Source organism: Uranotaenia lowii, chromosome 2 (assembly GCF_029784155.1).
Source record: "Uranotaenia lowii strain MFRU-FL chromosome 2, ASM2978415v1, whole genome shotgun sequence".
In the NCBI taxonomy this organism is placed as follows: Eukaryota; Metazoa; Arthropoda; class Insecta; order Diptera; family Culicidae; genus Uranotaenia; species Uranotaenia lowii.
The window spans coordinates 255755052-255774584 of NC_073692.1; the positions used below are offsets into that span (position 1 = coordinate 255755052).

At 35.3% G+C, this 19533-nt stretch overlaps 1 protein-coding gene across 1 annotated transcript in view; it reads right to left on the bottom strand.

Moving 5' to 3' along the window:
• Positions 1–18491, bottom strand: part of LOC129744746 (serine/threonine-protein phosphatase alpha-2 isoform) — a 43443-nt gene extending 24952 nt beyond the window's left edge. Inside the window, exons 1-2 of the mRNA XM_055737437.1 lie at positions 18084–18491; positions 17584–17715 (exon numbers count right to left, since the gene is read on the bottom strand). Coding sequence (XP_055593412.1) covers positions 17584–17715; positions 18084–18138 — 187 coding nt within the window. The 5' untranslated portion in view covers positions 18139–18491. The remainder of the gene's footprint in view (positions 1–17583; positions 17716–18083) is intronic.
• Between the last annotated feature and the right edge of the window lie 1042 nt (positions 18492–19533).

Here is a 19533-nt window from a genome sequence, read left to right on the forward strand (position 1 = left end):
TATTACAGTTTGAATGCAAAAAGTTTAAAAAGTCTAATTTTTAAACAATTGATGTATCTCATGTTTCAAACACTTAAGAAAGGTTTAGTGGAATCAGATAATAGATCAAATCAAATAATTAAATCATAAAATATGAAATAATTTTGAAGAAACAATGTCATTGGAGTTGAATGTTAGAAATGTGAAAGTTGGAGATATTCTTGCGTGAACCCAAACGTCTATTTAATAATGCACGATACTGTTAGTAAATATTTTGTAAAACACCAACCACTAAGCTAAAAAATCCATCAATTCTTTGTTAATTTGAAACCATGCATCATAAGCAATGCTGAATACATTCAAGTAATTTATTAATATAAATAGACTTTTTGCACTTATCTCCCAGCCAAGGCCGGATTAAAGGGGGGGCAAAAGGGGCAATTGCCCCGGCCCCCCCGGCTCAGGGGGGCCCCCCGAGGGAAAAAAAAGTTTTAACATTACTTTAATCATACTACTACAAATCCATGAAAAGAAATCAAAACTCGAATATCGAAATGAAAACTTGAAATATACAAACTAAAGGGCCCACGTGAAAAAATATCTAGATTAGTTTTTGTCTTAAAAAGTTCCCTTATTTTAACTTAACCCCCTAGAGTAAGCAGTGAAGAAGCTCTCCCACATTTTGCGAGCTGAGAATATCAAAACTTTCTGGATAAAACCGAATTCGAAAAAAAATTAAGAAGAATATGAGGCAAAGCACCTCAAAATTTAATTTTTTATCGAAACGTATCAGTTACGATGTTCTGTACAGAACAGGTGAAATTAAAAAAAAAACATCTCCTCATTTTCATTACATTCAAACGTCTTGCACAAAAATAAGGTTTCTTGTTACGTTAAGTTTCCAAGTTATGGTTTTCTGCTTTTAAATAGCAGCTAATTTCGCTTTATGATAAACATTTCAGAATTTTACCCGGTCAGTATCCGGGTGATTACCGCGTATTATAATAACTATTCACCTTTCAATCATTATTATTGAAATTTTCATTGGTTTATAAATTCTTAACCCTTTTCCCTCCATATTTTTGAAAGTAAAATCTTAAAAAAAACTGTAGTTGCTTAAATTAGACCAATCGACAGTACAGGGTTTGAATTTCCATACCAATTTCTGTCTTAGACTTGAAATTTTGTACTGGAATATTTTCAACTGATTTAACCAAAATTTTATCATCTACTGAAGTGAATATCCTTAATTCAGCAGATCATTTTCTAAATGATCATTCTCAAATTATAAAAACGATTGAGTGATTTTCTTAATATGAATATTTCTATGATCTTTTTCCAGATTCAATTCATTGGGATTTTCAAGTCTTGTGTTGTTTCTTCAGTTTCTGAAGTTCAGTTTCATCATTTTTCTGAATTTTGAGAATTCAGGATATTTATTTAGAGTAAGGCTGCCAGAATTTTTTCATCACGTACCCGGGCCGAACAAATCCAGACTAAAGTCTGCTTCATTTAATATTGGAACAAATTCTTTTGCTCATTGTGGCGCTGCTAGTGGACGGATTTGGAAACTTTTTTCACCCACGTGTCGGGAAATTCATTACCTTTCACCATGTATTTATGTCATAACACCAAACGATAGCATTTTGTAAACAACCGCCATGGAAGCCGAACGGAGAGATCAAATTGTGCACAGTTTTCTTGAAAATCCATTGTTGTCGGCATCGAAGCTATCTAAACAGCTTAAAATGCCCAGAAATACCGTATGGCGTGTTATCAAGCAGTACAAGGAAACATTGACGACGGCTCGGAAGCCGCATTCGAAGCGTCGGAGTGGAACTGTCGACCGGAAACTGCGTGGGAAAGTCATCAAGGCCGTCAAGAGGAATCCCAATCTTTCAGACCGCGATTTGGCCAATAAGTTCCAGGCCGCTCACAGTACGGTGCGACGAATTCGTCTCCGGGAAGGAATAAGGTCATTCCGAGCCAGCAAACAGCCAAATCGGACGCTGAAGCAGAACAATGTGGCCAGAATCCGTGCTCGAAAGCTGTACGACCAAGTGCTGACCAAGTTCGACGGATGTATTCTGATGGACGATGAAACCTATGGAAGGCGGACTTTGGGCAAATCCCAGGTCAAAAATTTTATTTGGCGACGGCTCGGGGGGATGTACCTGCAAAATTTAAGTTCGTGTTTGCGGATAAATTCGCCCGCAAGTACATGATTTGGCAGGGGATATGCAGTTGTGGACAGAAAACCAAAGTCTTTCTCACTGACAAGACAATGACATCAGAAGTCTACAAAAAAGAGTGCCTACAGAAACGGATTCTGCCGTTTATTCGTGCCCACGACCGTCCAGTAATGTTTTGGCCGGACCTCACAAGCTGCCATTACAGCAAAACGGTTATGGAATGGTACGCAACGAACGGGGTCAGCGTAATACCGAAGGACCTCAACCCCCCAAACTGCCCCCAGTTCCGGCCGATAGAGAAATACTGGGCAATCACGAAGCGGAGGCTTAAGGCAAAGGGAAAACTTGTTAGGAACATGACTCAAATGAAGAACTGGTGGAATCAAATAGCCAAAACGGTGGACGAAAAGGGTGTGCGCCGCCTAATGTGCCGTATTACGGCAAAAGTACGAGAATTTCTTCGAAACAGCAATGAACAATTTTTTAATTTTTTTTTATGAAAGAGTAAAGAAAATGCTTCATTTGTATGAAAAACAAATTATGAATTCGTTAATAAATGACTGAACTACACGCAATTGTTTGTGTTCCAATATTAAATGAAGCAGACTTTAAAAACCTGGCAAAATCCGGGCATTTGATACCAAAATGTAGACTAAAAATCCGGGCAATATCTGGGCAAAATAGATCAAATCCCAGGAAATAATTAATACAAATCGAGAAAAAAACTTGATTTTTTTCTCATCAGCAATTTCTAAATCGTATTTTAAGCTTTCAAAAAAAACTTTTCATTATAAATTTTATAAAACTTGCTCAAAAAGTTCCGTTTTGGAACAGAACAACACAATATGATTTTCTCTGTTTGTTTTGGCAAACAATGTGAATCAATCCAGGCAAAATCCGGGCTTTTTTCAATGTAATCCGGATAATCGGCCCGGACCGGACTTTTGTAAAATTTTGTGTTAAATATCCGGACAAACCCGGATAAAACCGGGCCATCTGTCAACCTTAGTTTATAGCACTAAACTCATTTGGATTCCGTATCTGATTTTTTTCAATGATAACTGATTCTATGTTTTAAACATTTAATCTTTATTCTCAATTTTTTTTCAATCGATCATTTTTGCACTTATACCCCTTCACTCATAAAAATACTATTATGTATGCCATAAGATTCTCTTATGAAGTGGCGCCATAAGAAAAATTAATGAAATTCATAAGATTGTCTTATGACGCGAATGAATTCTGAAGATGAACGCCTTCTTCAATGAGAGGTTGTTGCTTTTCATAAGAGATTCTTATGGAAACAGTAAATCACTTTCTAATAAGAAAAATTCTCGATATTTCATGCTGAAAACATGCTCTTTATTGTTTTCCAAATTCGTTTAAAATTAAATCCTTCATTGTCACCATCAGCAGCGCATCAACAGACGGCTCCATCAAGGTTTTTTTTGCCGCATCTTAATCTTCGACCTTTCGTTTTTTACCGATCAGCTTGCTGAAAAGTAAACAAATAATGTATTTTTGTTTACTAATATATTCAACGTTCACACCAAAAACAGCAAATCGAACTTACCATTCCGGAGATAACAATAACATTTAACATTGAGGGAAAACTATAATAACTATGAACTGGCGATTGCTTCGTACTGTTAGATGATGAAAAAAAAACTGATGCTATGAATTTATGTGTTCATCATTTTTTCACAATGCCGTTTCTTCTATTTTTCATAAGAACATCGTATGAAAATTGAAAGAATTTCATAAGACTCTTATGAAAAATTAGTTTGGACGCAAAAAAGTGGTTCATAAGATGTATCTTATGAAATTTATAATAAGATTTCCTCTGAGTGTTTGGCTTTGAGGGCATCGAATGAAACTTTCGTCACGTTTAGGATAACAATTTGATAAAAAAATATTTTATCTGATGAGAATCATATTCAAAAAACATCTCAGGAAAAGATTTTTTTTGTGTTTCAAAGACATAAAATTGAAATTCACATTTGGTGCAATTTCTGCTATTGCTCTGATTGTAACTTTGTATCTCTTTTTTTTAAATTTAATTCATTTTTTTTCTAAAAACTTGATTTGAAATTATGATTTAGATTTGGGAATTTAGATTGAATTTTGGTTCTGAATATAACGTGATTTTAAGTTTTGAATTCTTAAACTCTTATATCTGTATCTCTATGGAATATGGATTTAGATATTTAGTTTATTTTTTTTTAACTTTTGTTTTCTATGTTTCAAATCTTCATGATGCTTCCTAATTGTCACTAGGTAAATATTTCTCGAATTAGCACAAACCAAACGATCAATGATTATATGAAAATCAATTAAAATATCTATCCGGCCATTTTTTTTAAATTAGAGAATTTTAGTTGGTGATAAGGGTTTAAAGAAAAAACAATTAAATTTAGCATTTTGCAGCTTAAATTAGAATTTTCATTTCTAAGAAATTTTTAAACTCTTCCGCAATGTTTGCACGTGATTGATTAACAATTTTTATTTGAAGATACTGGAAACTATTTTCTACGCAGACAACATGTCTATTTGAAGATAGTATACTGAACTCATCTCCAGTTTTTTAACACGTTTAAAAGCTTTTGTATTTTCTGGGTAGCATTTAAAAAAAAATCGAATTATAGGGGCCCCCCGAGAAAAATTGCCCCGGGCCCCCCGATGGCTTAATCCGGCCCTGCTCCCAGCGCATCAAGTTCCTAGCTTCAAAATAAACAAAACTACTGTATTGTGTTGTGATTACTTGGAAATCCATTATGTTCATTCTCTATAAGTCCGGCTGTGTTCAGCAAAAAATAGTAAAAATGAACCGGTCTAATTCCAATTCTTGCAAAACGGTTTCCTATTCCTGTCGTAAAATTACGACGAATGATGGGGCCCGAGCGGTTCGATTTCAATCGAATATTGGCAAATTTATATAGTTCAGATTAGTTTGAAATCATTTTTCTAATTTTATTTCAACACTTTTCTGTCGAATTTTATGATTTTGATCGTTATATGCATTGACAGGAAGTGATAAAACAAAGAATCACGTGGGGGGGATCACTAAGTTCGTTTTACAATATGGCGGAGTGCGTCAATAATTTAATTCACTTCGCGATTTCAATATCAAATAAATTAAGAAATTGTTTTAAAAGTGACAAATTTGTGATAGAAAATAAATTCACAAGCTTAAGTTTATCATGTGAAGTAGCCAATTAAAGTGGAAAGTGATTTATCGGCTCTAAAACATGCATTCTTGAATTGCGACGAATCAGAGGGATACGACGGAGGAGGGTACACCTACCCTAGTCCAACTCATCTTTATATATTAGATAGCTCGAAAACTCTTATCAAACAAATGGAGCCAAATGCTGCATGTGACATTTTTCAGATACTCAAGTATTTCTGTTGTATACTTCGTGAACCCTTCCCGCATTGGAAGGGGGAGAAGGTGGGGAATTTATATTAATTAATTAATTAATTGTAGAACTTATGAAGCTTATAAAATGAGATTTGAAATTTCAAATCTTGGAAACAAATTAAGATATCAAGTTTCAGAAAATTAGTAAAAAATATAAATAATATGTAATCATAATTTTATAAAGGCGTAGCAAAGCACAGACCAAGTCGATGGAGATCAACACAGGAAATCCCTCCAGTTTCATGATAGCTGGGAAACAAGTTGAGAAAGTGGAGTGCTTCCAGTATCTTGGTAGCCAGATTACGCCTGATGGTGGTACCAGAAAAGACATCGAAACACGGATCAGAAAGGCCCGATTTGCGTTTGCGAGTCTCCGGAAACATCTGGCGGTCACGCCAGATCTCTCTACGAACAAAAATCCGAATCTTCAACTCAAACGTCAAATCCGTATTGCTGTACGGGTGCGAAACTTGGTGCACATATGCGGTAACGACGCGAAAACTGCAAGTATTTGTAAACCGCTGCCTGCGGAATATCATCCGCGCTTGGTGGCCTGGCAACTGGATCTCGAATGAGGAACTACATCGCCGGTGTCATCAAAAGGCGCTAGAAATCGAGATTCGGAACGTAAGTGGAGATGGATTGGGCACACGCTGCGAAGAGATGAAAACGAGATTTGCAGAGAGGCGCTAGATTGGAATCCAGAAGGTCATCGAAGAAGAGGCAGACCCAGAAATTCGTGGCGGCGAAGCCTAGCCACTGAAATCCGAACTGTCGACGAGAATCTTGACTGGGACCAGGTGAAGACGCTGGCTCCGGATCGTCAACAGTGGAGGTCTTTTACCACGGCCCTATGCACCGGAGGATCGGCGCGGGATCATTAAGTAAGTAAGTAAGTAGCAAAGCACACCGGGTCAGCTAGTTCATAAATAAATAATGGTTTTTTTCAATTCAAATGAGAAAAAAAAACAAACAAATCACACCTAAAAGCTTCACATCATATCAATCGCTGAAATGTATCAAATCGAAATATAATCCACTCAGATCTTATCAGACTAAGAAACAATTTTGCCAATCTACCTTAGAAGAATATTCCATGGCTCTATAATACTCGAGACAAACACGGGATGGATGCGATAAACAAGTGCCAGCAATAAATGATTACGGTTTTGCACAGTATCGCACCTTGACCGACGAAGTGTGAGTTTTGCCACAGCCGTGTGATGATTGTTTCGATAAACGTAGTTTTTTTTTAAACTCCTGTTATGATTCCCCTTCTTGGATTGATGTTTGTTCGAACTCACACCAAAACGATGCAAGACTGTTGATAAATCTACCTAACAAATCGCTAGAAACCCTTCAAAGTCAACACATGGCCTGATGTACCTATATCATTAGCTTCTACACGTACAATCATCCCGAAATACGAAATGGTCGTGTGCGTTTTTAATTGAATGACTAATCGTCCCGTGCAGAGCCAAGTCAAAGTCTACCCTGCCGCGCTTTAGTTTATTTATTTTCGTCGTGAATGCCAATGTCGTTTTCGTTCTTAATTTTCATTCGTGTCATCTGCTTTGGCTAGAAATACGCAGTCACGCACCAACAGCAATCAAATAAAGCATATGTTTGTTTTTTAGGCTAAAGATAGACCCATTCAAACTCATTATGGATCTAAGATCCTGCCAAATTCGGGTCGCATCCAGTGTTTGTTACTTTGGATCACGTTTTCCAATCTACTGGTGCCAGGTAACTAGTAGATGCCTCATCGAACAAACCATTACTGTCGCAGTTGTTTATCTTTCGGTTGAGCTGTTATCAACGTTATTTAAGGGTACAGCTACAGATAATTATTAAATTCCAATTGAGAATTTGGTGCTTATTAACACATTAGGGACTACGAAAAAAAATCTATTTCGGGAAACGCCGAAATTCTGTATCTCAAAAACCTTTGGATAAAATTTTAAAAATTAGTTGCTTTGAGTTACTGAAAGTGTTGTGTTGAATTTTGTTGAATACAGTTTCATTTTTGAATTTAATATTCGAGTTATGGTTCTGAGAGTGAATTTTTTTAAGATAATGACCACAAAAAATGTAAAAAAATAAGTGTAAAACCGTATTTTTTAATCGATGACCCGTCAAAATTGTTTAAGTCACACCAGATAAGTTTTAAAAATAGAATATAAAAGTTGTTGTTTGGCACATTTTCGCATCTTTATATTTTCAAAATACGAAACACAGAACTTTTGACAAATTTTCAAAGGTCAATTTGCAACAGGTTGGATTTGATTTAAATCAAACTGATTTAAACTATGATTCAAACCACAATGCAAATCACTTGATTTATCTTTTCTTGGACCTAATGGACATTCCACAAGTTGTGATTGACGAGGATGACCAGTTGGTCAGAACCCGCAATAAGAACTGAGATCAATAATTTCTTTCGGTCACAATGGGGCCGGTTTCGGACTGTAGATGGAATAATAACAGGAACGTTAGGGGTCATTCACATTCCACGTGGAAATCCAAGGGGGGGGGGGGCGGAGGTTGATTATGGAAATGTCCATACTTGTCCACGAAAGAGGGGGGGGGGGGGGGTAGGGGTTTGGAAAATGTCCACGGGGACATCTTCTATATACAGGGTTGCTAGCGATTTTTAGTTTTGAAATTCCAAAGTTTTTCCCGGTTTTCCCTCGGCTTTTTCCCGGTCGAAATGATGATTTTCCCGTATTTATTATACTTGTTTTTGAATATAGAATCATGGTGAATAAAAAAAATCAATGTAAAGCCCTCAAATTTTTATCAATTGTTTTTCAAAACTTATTAACCAATAAGAAATCGAGAAAAAACTTTCGACGTAAATTAACATGTTGTCTTTTCGTATCAAATTAACAGGTTTGCATAAATTTTTGGAACGAATGCAACGAAATTGGCATCTATTATTGTTCAACTTCCAAAATATAATGTGACTTTTTGAGCAACTGTGGCACAATTTCAGTTTTTCTAGAATTAGTTGTTAAAAAAATGTATAGTTTGTATAAAAAAATGTAGAAAATATACATCGACACATAGCGTCAAATCAGATTGCAACTTGAATAGAGATTTCCATACAAAACTGAAAATCATCAGATTACAGGAGAATATTTAGTTAGTATTTTTTTTGTACAAATTCAAAGACATGTTTTAGAAAAAAAATTGTGTTTAACAAAACAAACAATAACTTTAGTAGTGGCATTTGAACTAAAGATCCGTGAAAATACACACGCTCTTTTTTTTTAAACTCAAAATTAAGTAGTTTTGGTTCAAAACAGCACTTCGGTGGCATCGGTGGCACTTCGGTGGCTTATTTTCAGGGAATTAAATGATGATTAAAATTTGTTGTACCCGGATGTTGCTGTTCCGGTACATTGCATTGCAATTATATACAGAGCGGTGGAAAGTTTTGACACTCCCGGTCAAAGAAAACTTCCGGATGTTATTTCCCACGGGAAGTAAACAACATCCGGAAGTTTCCGGACATTCCAAGCCACTCACCATATGATGACAATGACGGACTGAATTTTACGCTGAAACGGTGAACATGCATTTCATTATGAAGTTCCTTCATAGTCTTCCGGTAATTGTTCCGGAACGACAAAATTTTGCGACGTGTTCGTTGGTTGCTGTTCCAGTTCGGACTGAACTTGCTAAGTGTTTTCAGTCTAACAAAGAGAGTTCAATTTTTAGTTCATAAGGTTGAACTCAGCTTTGATCCCTCGCTGAAGGAAAAAAAGGGATCAATTTTGAGTTCGCAGTTCGAACTCCGTTTTGATCCAACGCAAGGAGGAAAAAGGGTACTTAACTTTAAGTTCATAGAATCAAACTATGTTTTGAACCTCGGTCATACTTAATTTTGAGTTAAAAAAAAGAGCGTGCAGAAAATCGTGAATAGGACAGGGCTGAACTTTATGGTTTTAATGCAGATATTATTTTGTATCAACATAAAGACCTTACATTTCGATAGGAGCTTGTTTTTGACACAATTTTTACATAAGACATAACATAAGACATATGTATATTGAAAAACAAAACATAACATATAAGGCTTCGTTCCTCAGGCCAATTCAAATGATATAAATACCCAACAAGAACAATCCAAAACAATATCTTTTCTGGTGAAAAAGTGATTCCTTTGGTCAGAAAAATGTAACTTTTCTTAAAAACTACTTGCTACACTGCCAAAATATTTGTTTTTTTTTCATAAAATAATGTTATGAAACATGTAAATTGAACATTGAATCATTTGACGTCGAAAGCTAAAACTGGTATGTAGTCGGAAATTAGTTAACATGAAAGGTCATTAGAAACATTAAGGCCCTAAGAAATTTACGCCGAGAAACACTAAAATTCGGCACGCTATATCTATATCTATCAGAAATCACTGGTGAAAATTGTACAAGCTTGGTATCATTGAGTTACCAAACATTTTTTTTTTAATTTTGTTGATTAGAGTTTAGCTTTTAAATGTATAACATTTGAGTTCTGCTTGTAAATGGAGCACGCTTGCGGAGAGGGAAAAATTAGATATCTCTTATTCGCTCCGCAAAATTAGTTAAAGGCGATTGTACCTTCGTTTGTCAACTAATGAACGGAAATAAGCGTTGATGATGTCAATCTTTATCGAGACTGTCGAAACTACTCTTACAATTAAATATAAATTTAAAAATATTTTGCTAATTCAGTGAAAAATTTTCAAACATGACAATTTTCCCGGTGAGGTGCGAAATTCCCGGTTTTTTCCCGGTTTCCCGGTGACGCGATGAAATTCCAAAGTTTTTCCCGGTATTCTCGGTTCGCTAGCAACCCCGTAACATATAAAAAGCAATTTCTGTATGTTTGTTTGTCCTCTATAGGTTCAGTCGTCTTAAGACCTAGAGAGCTGAAATTTGGCAAGGAGGCTCATTAGGACCAGGAATAAAGAAAAATGTTCTTAGATCATCGGATGACCCCTTTTGAAGGAAGTCGTCCATACACAGACAAATATTGTTTTAGCGATATTGGAGTTATCGGATTGTAATAAAAATTTGCACATGAGTGTTTTGAGAGACTAGCAATCCATTTTAGGTATCAAAATTAGGAAGAGGAACCGCCAAAAGGATCGTTCATTTCAACTTTTTGATGTTTTTGCAATACTGACGCTATCAAATGTGATGCAAATTTCCACATAGAAGTTTAGAGTGACGAGCAATCGATTCCAAGTATATTGAATTCGGGGTCAGGGGTCGGCAACAGGGGTCGTCTATATTATCTGTTGACTATTTTTACGATTTTATCTAAGGTACACCGGGATAAGTGGGGACGGCATCTTTTTCAATCGCAAATTTCTCTTAAACTAGCTGGCTCTTGACGAAAAACTCTACATTGAAACAATCCTTGCATTCGAAACAACAAGTTAGGAAAAGAAACGACGATTAATAATTAAGAAAAAAGAGTTTATTTTCAAAAATCTAGAATGTTGTCTCCAAACCCTACCTGGGGTAAGTGGGGACGGCTTTATATATGGGTCATTCCATGTCAAGTGTGCACAGCGAAAAAAAAAATCTTATCGAAAATTCGCTAAACTTGGCCGAAAGACTTTCTGAGGCCTACAAAATACATCCTCAATTTTTGAGAATGATCCGCCCACCCCTCGTTCCAGGACCCTCCCTTCTTTTTTTCACGATTTTGAAAAATTCATCATTTTTAAAATACTATATCTCCGGACTGAAAAATCATACCAAAATGACAAAATATGCGTTGTGTAGGTTTTATTAAAATCTATCAATTGATGTTATTCACTTTTTGAAAAAGTGACATTTTAAACGTCAAAACAAAGCTCTAAAAATAGAACGTTATTTTTTGCAAGGAAAGTATATTTTTTTCTTGAAATTTATGATTTCATTGTTTTTTTGAGAAAATTTTACGTAAGAACCAACCAAAATCCCAATATAATATTTCTTGTTTTCGAGATATGAAAGATTTAAGTTGAATTGTCTAACAAATATTTACTCGCAGCACTCAGTGGTTTCACTAGAGTGCACCAATCGTCGAAATTTTAGTCACACCTTCCATGCTTGAACAGATTTTTTGTTTTCATGATTTATTTTATAACTAAAGAAAATTTGAAATAACATTTTGAATGAAAGGAAAACAATATTTTCAGTTTATGAAATATTTTTATTCGAAATATAACTATTTTGTTTCTTCTTTTTTTTCGTTCAAACACTGCAAGTTAAATCATCTTTAGATTGTCTTTTCTTTTTGCATACATTGAATATTTTAAATTCCGTGGAGCTTGAAAATGTTTTCATTCCATTTTTTCCAGCATCTAAAGGGATTGCGGCGTGAAACGAACGAGTTCTTTTGATTGCCACAGATGCTTCAAACCTTCCAGTCAATGTTTTAATGATTTGAAAACATTCAACATAAGCAACATTTTGCGAAACAGGATACAATTTACCAAACTTGTTAGAATGGTTTTTGCAGATAGACTTTAGATTATGCACTTCTGATCGCAAATTGAACAAATTCCACTCCCTTGAAGTAAAAAGTCGTGTGTTCTTAAAAAAATTATCCACTGAACATCGCTTATGAAGTTCTTTTCCAATTCAACACTTTGCTTTTGTCATGCTCGGAAAACTGTTCACGACTATTTATAAGCTTAACAATAAAAGTCACTAAGATAACTCCGTTGTAATGCAGTAATAGGAGGCAACTGGATATTTCAACAGCAATCTTCGATTTTAGATGTTGTATTCATAACTACTAGCAAGTAGCAGCAAGCGAGCAGTTGCGGCAACAATTCGTTCACAATGGTCAGAGAATCAGTTAAAAAAAAAGTTATTGTTCAGTGCCACTCGGTGTTAACAAAAAAAATCTGCTGTGCTTACTTTGCATAAATAAAGGCTATATACAATAAACATATGCTGAGCGTCAATAGACAGTATTGTTAGACCACAATCGCCATAATTCATGCAATTTTAGTAGGTAATCAACATACGAGCAGATTCTTGACATTTACACATTTTCAGTGAATAAGTTTAACAGTTTTATGGAAAAATGATCCTCACATTAATTCATCCGCAGCATTCGCTAAGGAAGCTCTTGCTTAATGATTTTATACAGTGTGATAATGAATAACATTTTCATCCAATAGCAAAACGAATTGAAACAAAAAGTGTTATTTTATTTTTTAAGCATAATATATTTACAAAAATTTGCTGTTCACTAGAATAAACTAGGTAACATCATTTGTATGCTGATTTTGAATTTAATTCGTCCAGAAAATCGTGAATGGGATTACCAAAAGTTTATGGGGATACTGTAAGAAAATATTTGATTGACAATAAAACTTTAATCTTTCATATCTCGAAAACAAGAAATATTATATTGGGATTTTGGTTGGTTCTTACGTAAAATTTTCTCAAAAAAACAATGAAATCATAAATTTCAAGAAAAAAAATATACTTTCCTTGCGAAAAATAACGTTTTATTTTTAGAGCTTTGTTTTGACGTTTAAAATGTCACTTTTTCAAAAAGTGAATAACATCAATTGATAGATTTTAATAAAACCTACACAACGCATATTTTGTCATTTTGGTATGATTTTTCAGTCCGGAGATATAGTATTTTAAAAATGATGAATTTTTCAAAATCGTGAAAAAAAGAAGGGAGGGTCCTGGAACGAGGGGTGGGCGGATCATCCTCAAAAATTGAGGATTTATTTTGTAGGCCTCAGAAAGTCTTTTGGCCAAGTTTAGCGAATTTTCGATAAGATTTTTTTTTCGCTGTGCACACTTGACATGGAATGACCCATATACTTGATGTTTACACATTTTTTCAATTTTCTCTCCTTCATTCAATACATTTTAGCTTTATTGAGCATTCGGATCATGGAAAGTTGGGAAAAGTTCTGGAATAAGTAGGGGAGAGTGGGGTAACGTGGGCCATGGGGAAACGTGGGCCACTTCAAATATCTCAGCTGTGTGTTGAGATAAAAATCCCAATCCAACTGTCATCGTCGTCGCTTTGCGTAAGCATGTTTTTCTATATGTTGTTGACTTATGTACGTATCATATGCTCCTTTAATGAAACTAGCCTAGAAAAATGTACTTACATAATTAAACAAGCACCCGCAAAATTGCATCCGTTCGAGACCTCAAGTACATAACAAAAATACGCTTATACGCTTATGATCTTGGTTTTGTCATGTTCTTTCACGTGGAAAAGGAATTTTTGATGAAACATAACTAGGTCACACAAACGTAAGCAATTTCCAAATCATTGCTTGTGGGGAATCGTGGGCCACATTTTGTGGGGTATCTTAGGCCACCTTTATTTTGGTGTTTTTATACACGTTCAGAACTTAAAATACATTATTACTATTTGTAAAGTTTTCTTATGCCAAATGAAGAATTATGAAAAATGTTTTGACCATCTTTTCTAATGCGATAGAGACGAACAAAAATCCCATATATGGAATTTTGCCGAAACGTTCGCGCGCCAGGTTTTAGGATCTATTCGACCATACACAACTCTCTTTTTAGTTTCCTCATCTGAAATCGCTTTAAAATAACTAAATGAATTATGAAATTTCAGTTTCGGGTAAACTCATAAACTTAGCACGCAATCTAGTCAATTTGGATTTGGTGGCCCACGTTTCCCCACAGTTTTTCAAAATCCAAAAAAAATTACTTTTTTTCAATCAGTCAAAACTCGGGAAATTGATGCATTTAAAAAATAATAAAAAATGCCTAATGATACCTAAAAAATGTGGAAAACCTTTTCATTTATTTTTTTTTATTTTTTCTTTTCTTATAAAGAAGTTATGAAACAAAGAAAAAAGTGGCCCATGATACCCCACTCTCCCCTACATATATATTTTCGATAAAATCGAATCTCGTGTGTTGCAACATAAATTAAACACAATAATCACTACCATTAACTTTTTTCAAAAATTTGGACGGATCGAGCAATAAAGTAACGTATTCAACCAAGAAAACACAAATTTGTTGAAATTTTCCTGAGAAATCAAAGGGAAAATCTACTGTCCCCACTTACCCGATAAAGCGGGGTAAGTGAAGACACCATAACAATTTGCGAGATAAGTTTTTTCGCTTTTCGTCTATCAAGCTCATCTTTTCCGCATTTGTAAACAACACGTTCTGCATCCCATTGAATGCGATTTTATCGAAATTGATCCACTGCTGATTTTTTAATGATTTTTTAAAGTTGAACTATACGAAAAACCGTCCCCACTTACCCCGGTGTACCTTATATATATTGTTCATAGGATTGTAATGAAAATTGGCACATGGGAGTTTCACAGTAAGACATTTGATTTCAGGTGTCAAGTTTTGGATCGTGGTGCAAAAAGGGGTCGCCCATCTTAGTTGTTCACTATGTTCGCGATATTGTTGTGATTATACATCGGATTGAGATGAAAATCTGCAGATGGGGGTTATGAGATATGACTATGAGCAATTGATTCCTGGCAGTACCTAAGTTCCGGGTGAAGGATCGGAAAAGGGGTTGTCTTTATTAACTGTTCACTGTTTGTTCAAGTTATTGACGTTATTATACATATGATTTAAAGAGAAAACATTGCACAAGAGAGTTTTGAGGGACGTAAAATTGGTTTCAATTATCGAATTCCGGGCCATGGGACGATAGAAAAGGTTGTCCACATTAAATGATCAGTGTTTTGTGCAATTATTTTGTGGGAGGCAGTTAATTGATACTTAATATACAATTTTAGTGTAAAGGTCAATGGAGTCGTGCATATAAACAAATAGTAGGTACATGTTTCTGTCATTATGTCGCGATTTTGCATCTGATCAAGAAGTCAACACTCTCACATAAATTTTATTAAAAAGCCAATCAACCTCTTAATTTGAATTTCAAGTTGAAGAACAAGACAAAGTGGCGACTTAAAACACTCTTGAATGTTTTACCCAATATGTATTGTCGAAAAATCGCATCGGATTCAATATTCTAAACTTTTCTTGACGTTTTGATGATTGAAAGCGAAACGAATTCGTACGGGATCAGCTTGTACTTCATAAATATTACCACATTGAATTTAAAGCGGGCCATAGACTATACCACATTTGTACAAATGCGATTAAGTTTCATGACATTCTATATTTTGCACAAACCATCCTCTGTGGCATTGTGTATGGTGCTGTTTGTACAAAATTCAGGGCATTTACTCAGCCTCAGCCGGGGTGGAGGTGGTTTTTTATTGTTTCGCCAGCTATCGTTTGTGTTCGCGCAAAGTTTGTTTGTATCGTGTGTGGGCGAGCATAGATCAAACAATCGTCGTGGAATCATCGAATTTGCACACGCCATTTGTGTAGTCTATGGCCCGCTTAAGGCACGCTACATCTAAAATTGAGTAGAAAAAGTGATTGTGCAATTTAGATTCATTTAGAAAAAAATAGCTTTGGGTCCGTTTTCTCGAAATCATCATTTTGGCACTTGCGAAGTATCGGATCCTAAGCGCTTCAGTTCAAATTGGACAATATCAATATGACATTAGCAATAAAGTTAAATATTCCGGTTGCACACGGTCGTCTAACACAAACTTCGCATAGTTCATCAGGGACAGCCAAAACTCACACTCCTTGAAGGTCAATGCCGTCAAAAGTGATGGCCGGAAACGTCCAGGAAAATTCTCAAGGGTTAGTCACACAAAGAAATAAGCCGCGATGCCCTTAAGCGGCAACTTCCACGTGTTCGTTGGATAAGAGTATTGTTCAAACATTTCTACAAGCAACTCCGCAGTGCTTAGAAATGCAATAGGTCGAAATTACATCTTCATTGATGAAAACAAAACTTATGCAAATTTGGCTAAGGACCTTCTGATAAGCCAATGATCGATTTTTGCCTGATGTGATTTGGTCAAGTTTTATTTTTCCTATCCAAATTTGGGCCATTCAGGTTTTTCGGTATCGAATTTCGAATTTGCATTCGAAGTTTGACAGCTTTATAAGCTCCCAGCAAATATATTATTTTGTTTTTTTTTCCTCGAAAACCAAATATCTTTCAGATAACTTTGTACAATCAAAATGCAAAATCAAAATTCAGATAACTTTGTAGGTACTACTTTGAACAATCAAAAAACTTCTTCACCAAGCTGATAACTACTTTTGTAAATATCAAACGTGTAGAATTCTGGGCTGTTGTTGTTATGTTATTAGGCTCTGAACTTCGGTTTTCCCGTTTAGATTTACCCCGCACAATGCTAATTTTGAATTGGATAGATAGATGGCCAGATTTTCCATGATTGCAGTTAGCCAATCCAGCTAATTACAATCATGAAAAGTACTTTCAAAATATGAATACCTACGCTGTAAAAATACTGAATTTATTTACCAAAAGTATCATTTTTACCGGTTCAAGAAAACAAAAACAAGAGATTCATGACATGTGCTGTCCTGAATGATGTTTTATTTGCGAACAAGGCAATTTATCAACTCAATTCGAAATGTCATCATTAGATTAGAGGTTTATTTCTATTGAACAGTTCCGTTCAATAACGAAAAAAAATCTTGCTCAGTATCAATTACAAAATTTCGATTGTAACATTGTATTGGATCAATTGGTTCATCATTTGGACAGTTACTACAAACTCTGTGCGATTAGTATCACAAACAATCGCTGCTAGTTCGAAATAAAAAAATCTTTATTGTTTTTACTGTTTATCTCTTCCAGTATTTTTTTCGCCTTACCATACGACATATTTCAATTAAAAATTGCTTATTTACAAAAAGGTTTGAATGATCAAATTTGAAAAAATAGAAATAAAGATTCATCGTGAAAAATCTCTACTTGTTTAAAAATTCCTTTGCGATAATATTTCATTTTTTGAACATTGGGAAAATTCCAGTGTCTTCTTTTTCCAGTCGTTTTGTCTTGTTTTAGTACGGTTAACATTAGCGAGTTTCTTTTTACGTCAGTTGGCGGAAAACTTACCACAAATTTTCAGCGGCGCTTCCAATTCCAGAAGGATTGGTTGTGATAGGAAAATTTCCCGAGACTTCAAACACAATCCTCGGATTTCGCTTTCGGACAGTTGAACATTTTTTCCTGGTCTTGCACCACGAACTGTGAAAAATTAAAAGAAAAAAAAATCGTTCAATGTAACGCACTCGATGCAGTCGGCCAAATTCATGCTTATATCGAAAATTGCACATTCAAAGAGTAAGAAAAACTATTCCAATTCCCGTCAAGGTGCCATCGACTCCGTCATTGAATTTTTATTATTCGATCTGCCGCTCGTTCATTTGACATAATAGCGGGGAACATTTTTCTTTCCTCCTTGAGGGTGAATTTTCTGCTTGGGATTTTGGTCGGGCGTTGTCCATGAAGTCACTTTTCGACACATATCAGTAGGCCAATACTTTATTTCACTGGCAACTATCGAAAATGACTCATTCCCAATCTGAAAATTGTTCCGAAAACGAAAATACTACCTTCTAAAAGCATAGCAATCAGATGATCGATGTTTAATGCGTCTGGGTCCGACATTTTGTAGGAATTTACTTCTCACACACTCGCTCTTCTTCCGTTATTTCTTCTTCTTTTGCACGTTCGATGGATAGCCTCTTGCCTTGCCACAAGCCAGCACTTTTTTCTTTACTTTCGCTCGTGAGTGGAAAAAATCGTACGATTCCACTAGCGAACCCCGATAATCCCGGAAACAACTTTGTGCACTTGACCGCAGTCGCCCGCCACTAATGAGAACAACCCGTTCCGAATCCGGAAAACGGGGAAAATTCACAGAAAAAAAAATTTAGGAACGAGACGACGGAGAAACCAACGCGGACTTTTTGCGCGAGGCGACGACGACGACGATCGGCGACGGGATGCGAAAAAAGTGAGTTGACCGCTGCTGGCTGCCAAGCAGTGCTGCCAATTTAGCTACAGTTATTGGGATTGGAATGTTTGTTTTTTAATAATCTCGGGCAGAATAAAAAACTGCTGAACTTGACATAAAACAGAAGTAAGCGTTTTATGAATAATGTACGTTCAAACTTTGAACCAAATTTTAATTGAATATCAACAACCGTATCAATTTCGATTTATTGTAAACTCTTATACTGATCTTTTACTTTCATCGATCATTAAATTATAAACGTCGTTGATAAGCATTAAACAATGTCTGTGCAGCTATAATATATCGTATAATACCAAAACGGCAAAAACTATTCGTATAGGGAAATATTTTAGAACCGATTTTTGAATGAAAGCTTTCGAAATTAATTTCTTACAAAATAAATATTAATGTTTATTGTTGGGAGTACGTGAGCATGTCAGTTATAAAATATAGTTCAGTTTAAGGATATGTAACATAAGGATTTCACTAGTTGATGTTCAAATAGAGGGGAAATAAAACCTAGATCTAATCTTAATCCATGGATGTATCTCTAGAATGCACTATTCAATGCTTCCTCAAAGCTACGTAGATTACTTGACTCTTTCACGGAAATTGGCTGACTGTTCCAGTAGGAGGCACCGTACTGAAGAATACTTTTTTTACAGCTGGTTGTATGGCGCGGCAGGATATTAGATCCTAGTTATGCATTGTATAAATAGTTAATTATGTCTTATTGAATATTTGTGAAAAACCTTATCAATACCAATTTCCATAGCTTGGTGAATAATTTGGAAAAAAAATGGATATTTAAATTTTATGGCATCACTTAAACCTGTATGCTGTCACTTATCGATATTTTTATCGACATTTTTGACATATCTGAACGTCACAAATTGTCAAAATTAATGGTAGTACCAGATTGAGTGGTTGCGGACTAGAGGTGCCAGGTATCCTGATTTTTCAGTATTTGTCCTGATTTTTCAAAATCGCTTGAATTGTCCTGATTTTTGAAAATTGGTTTTTTAATTGTCCTAAATGCTATGGAA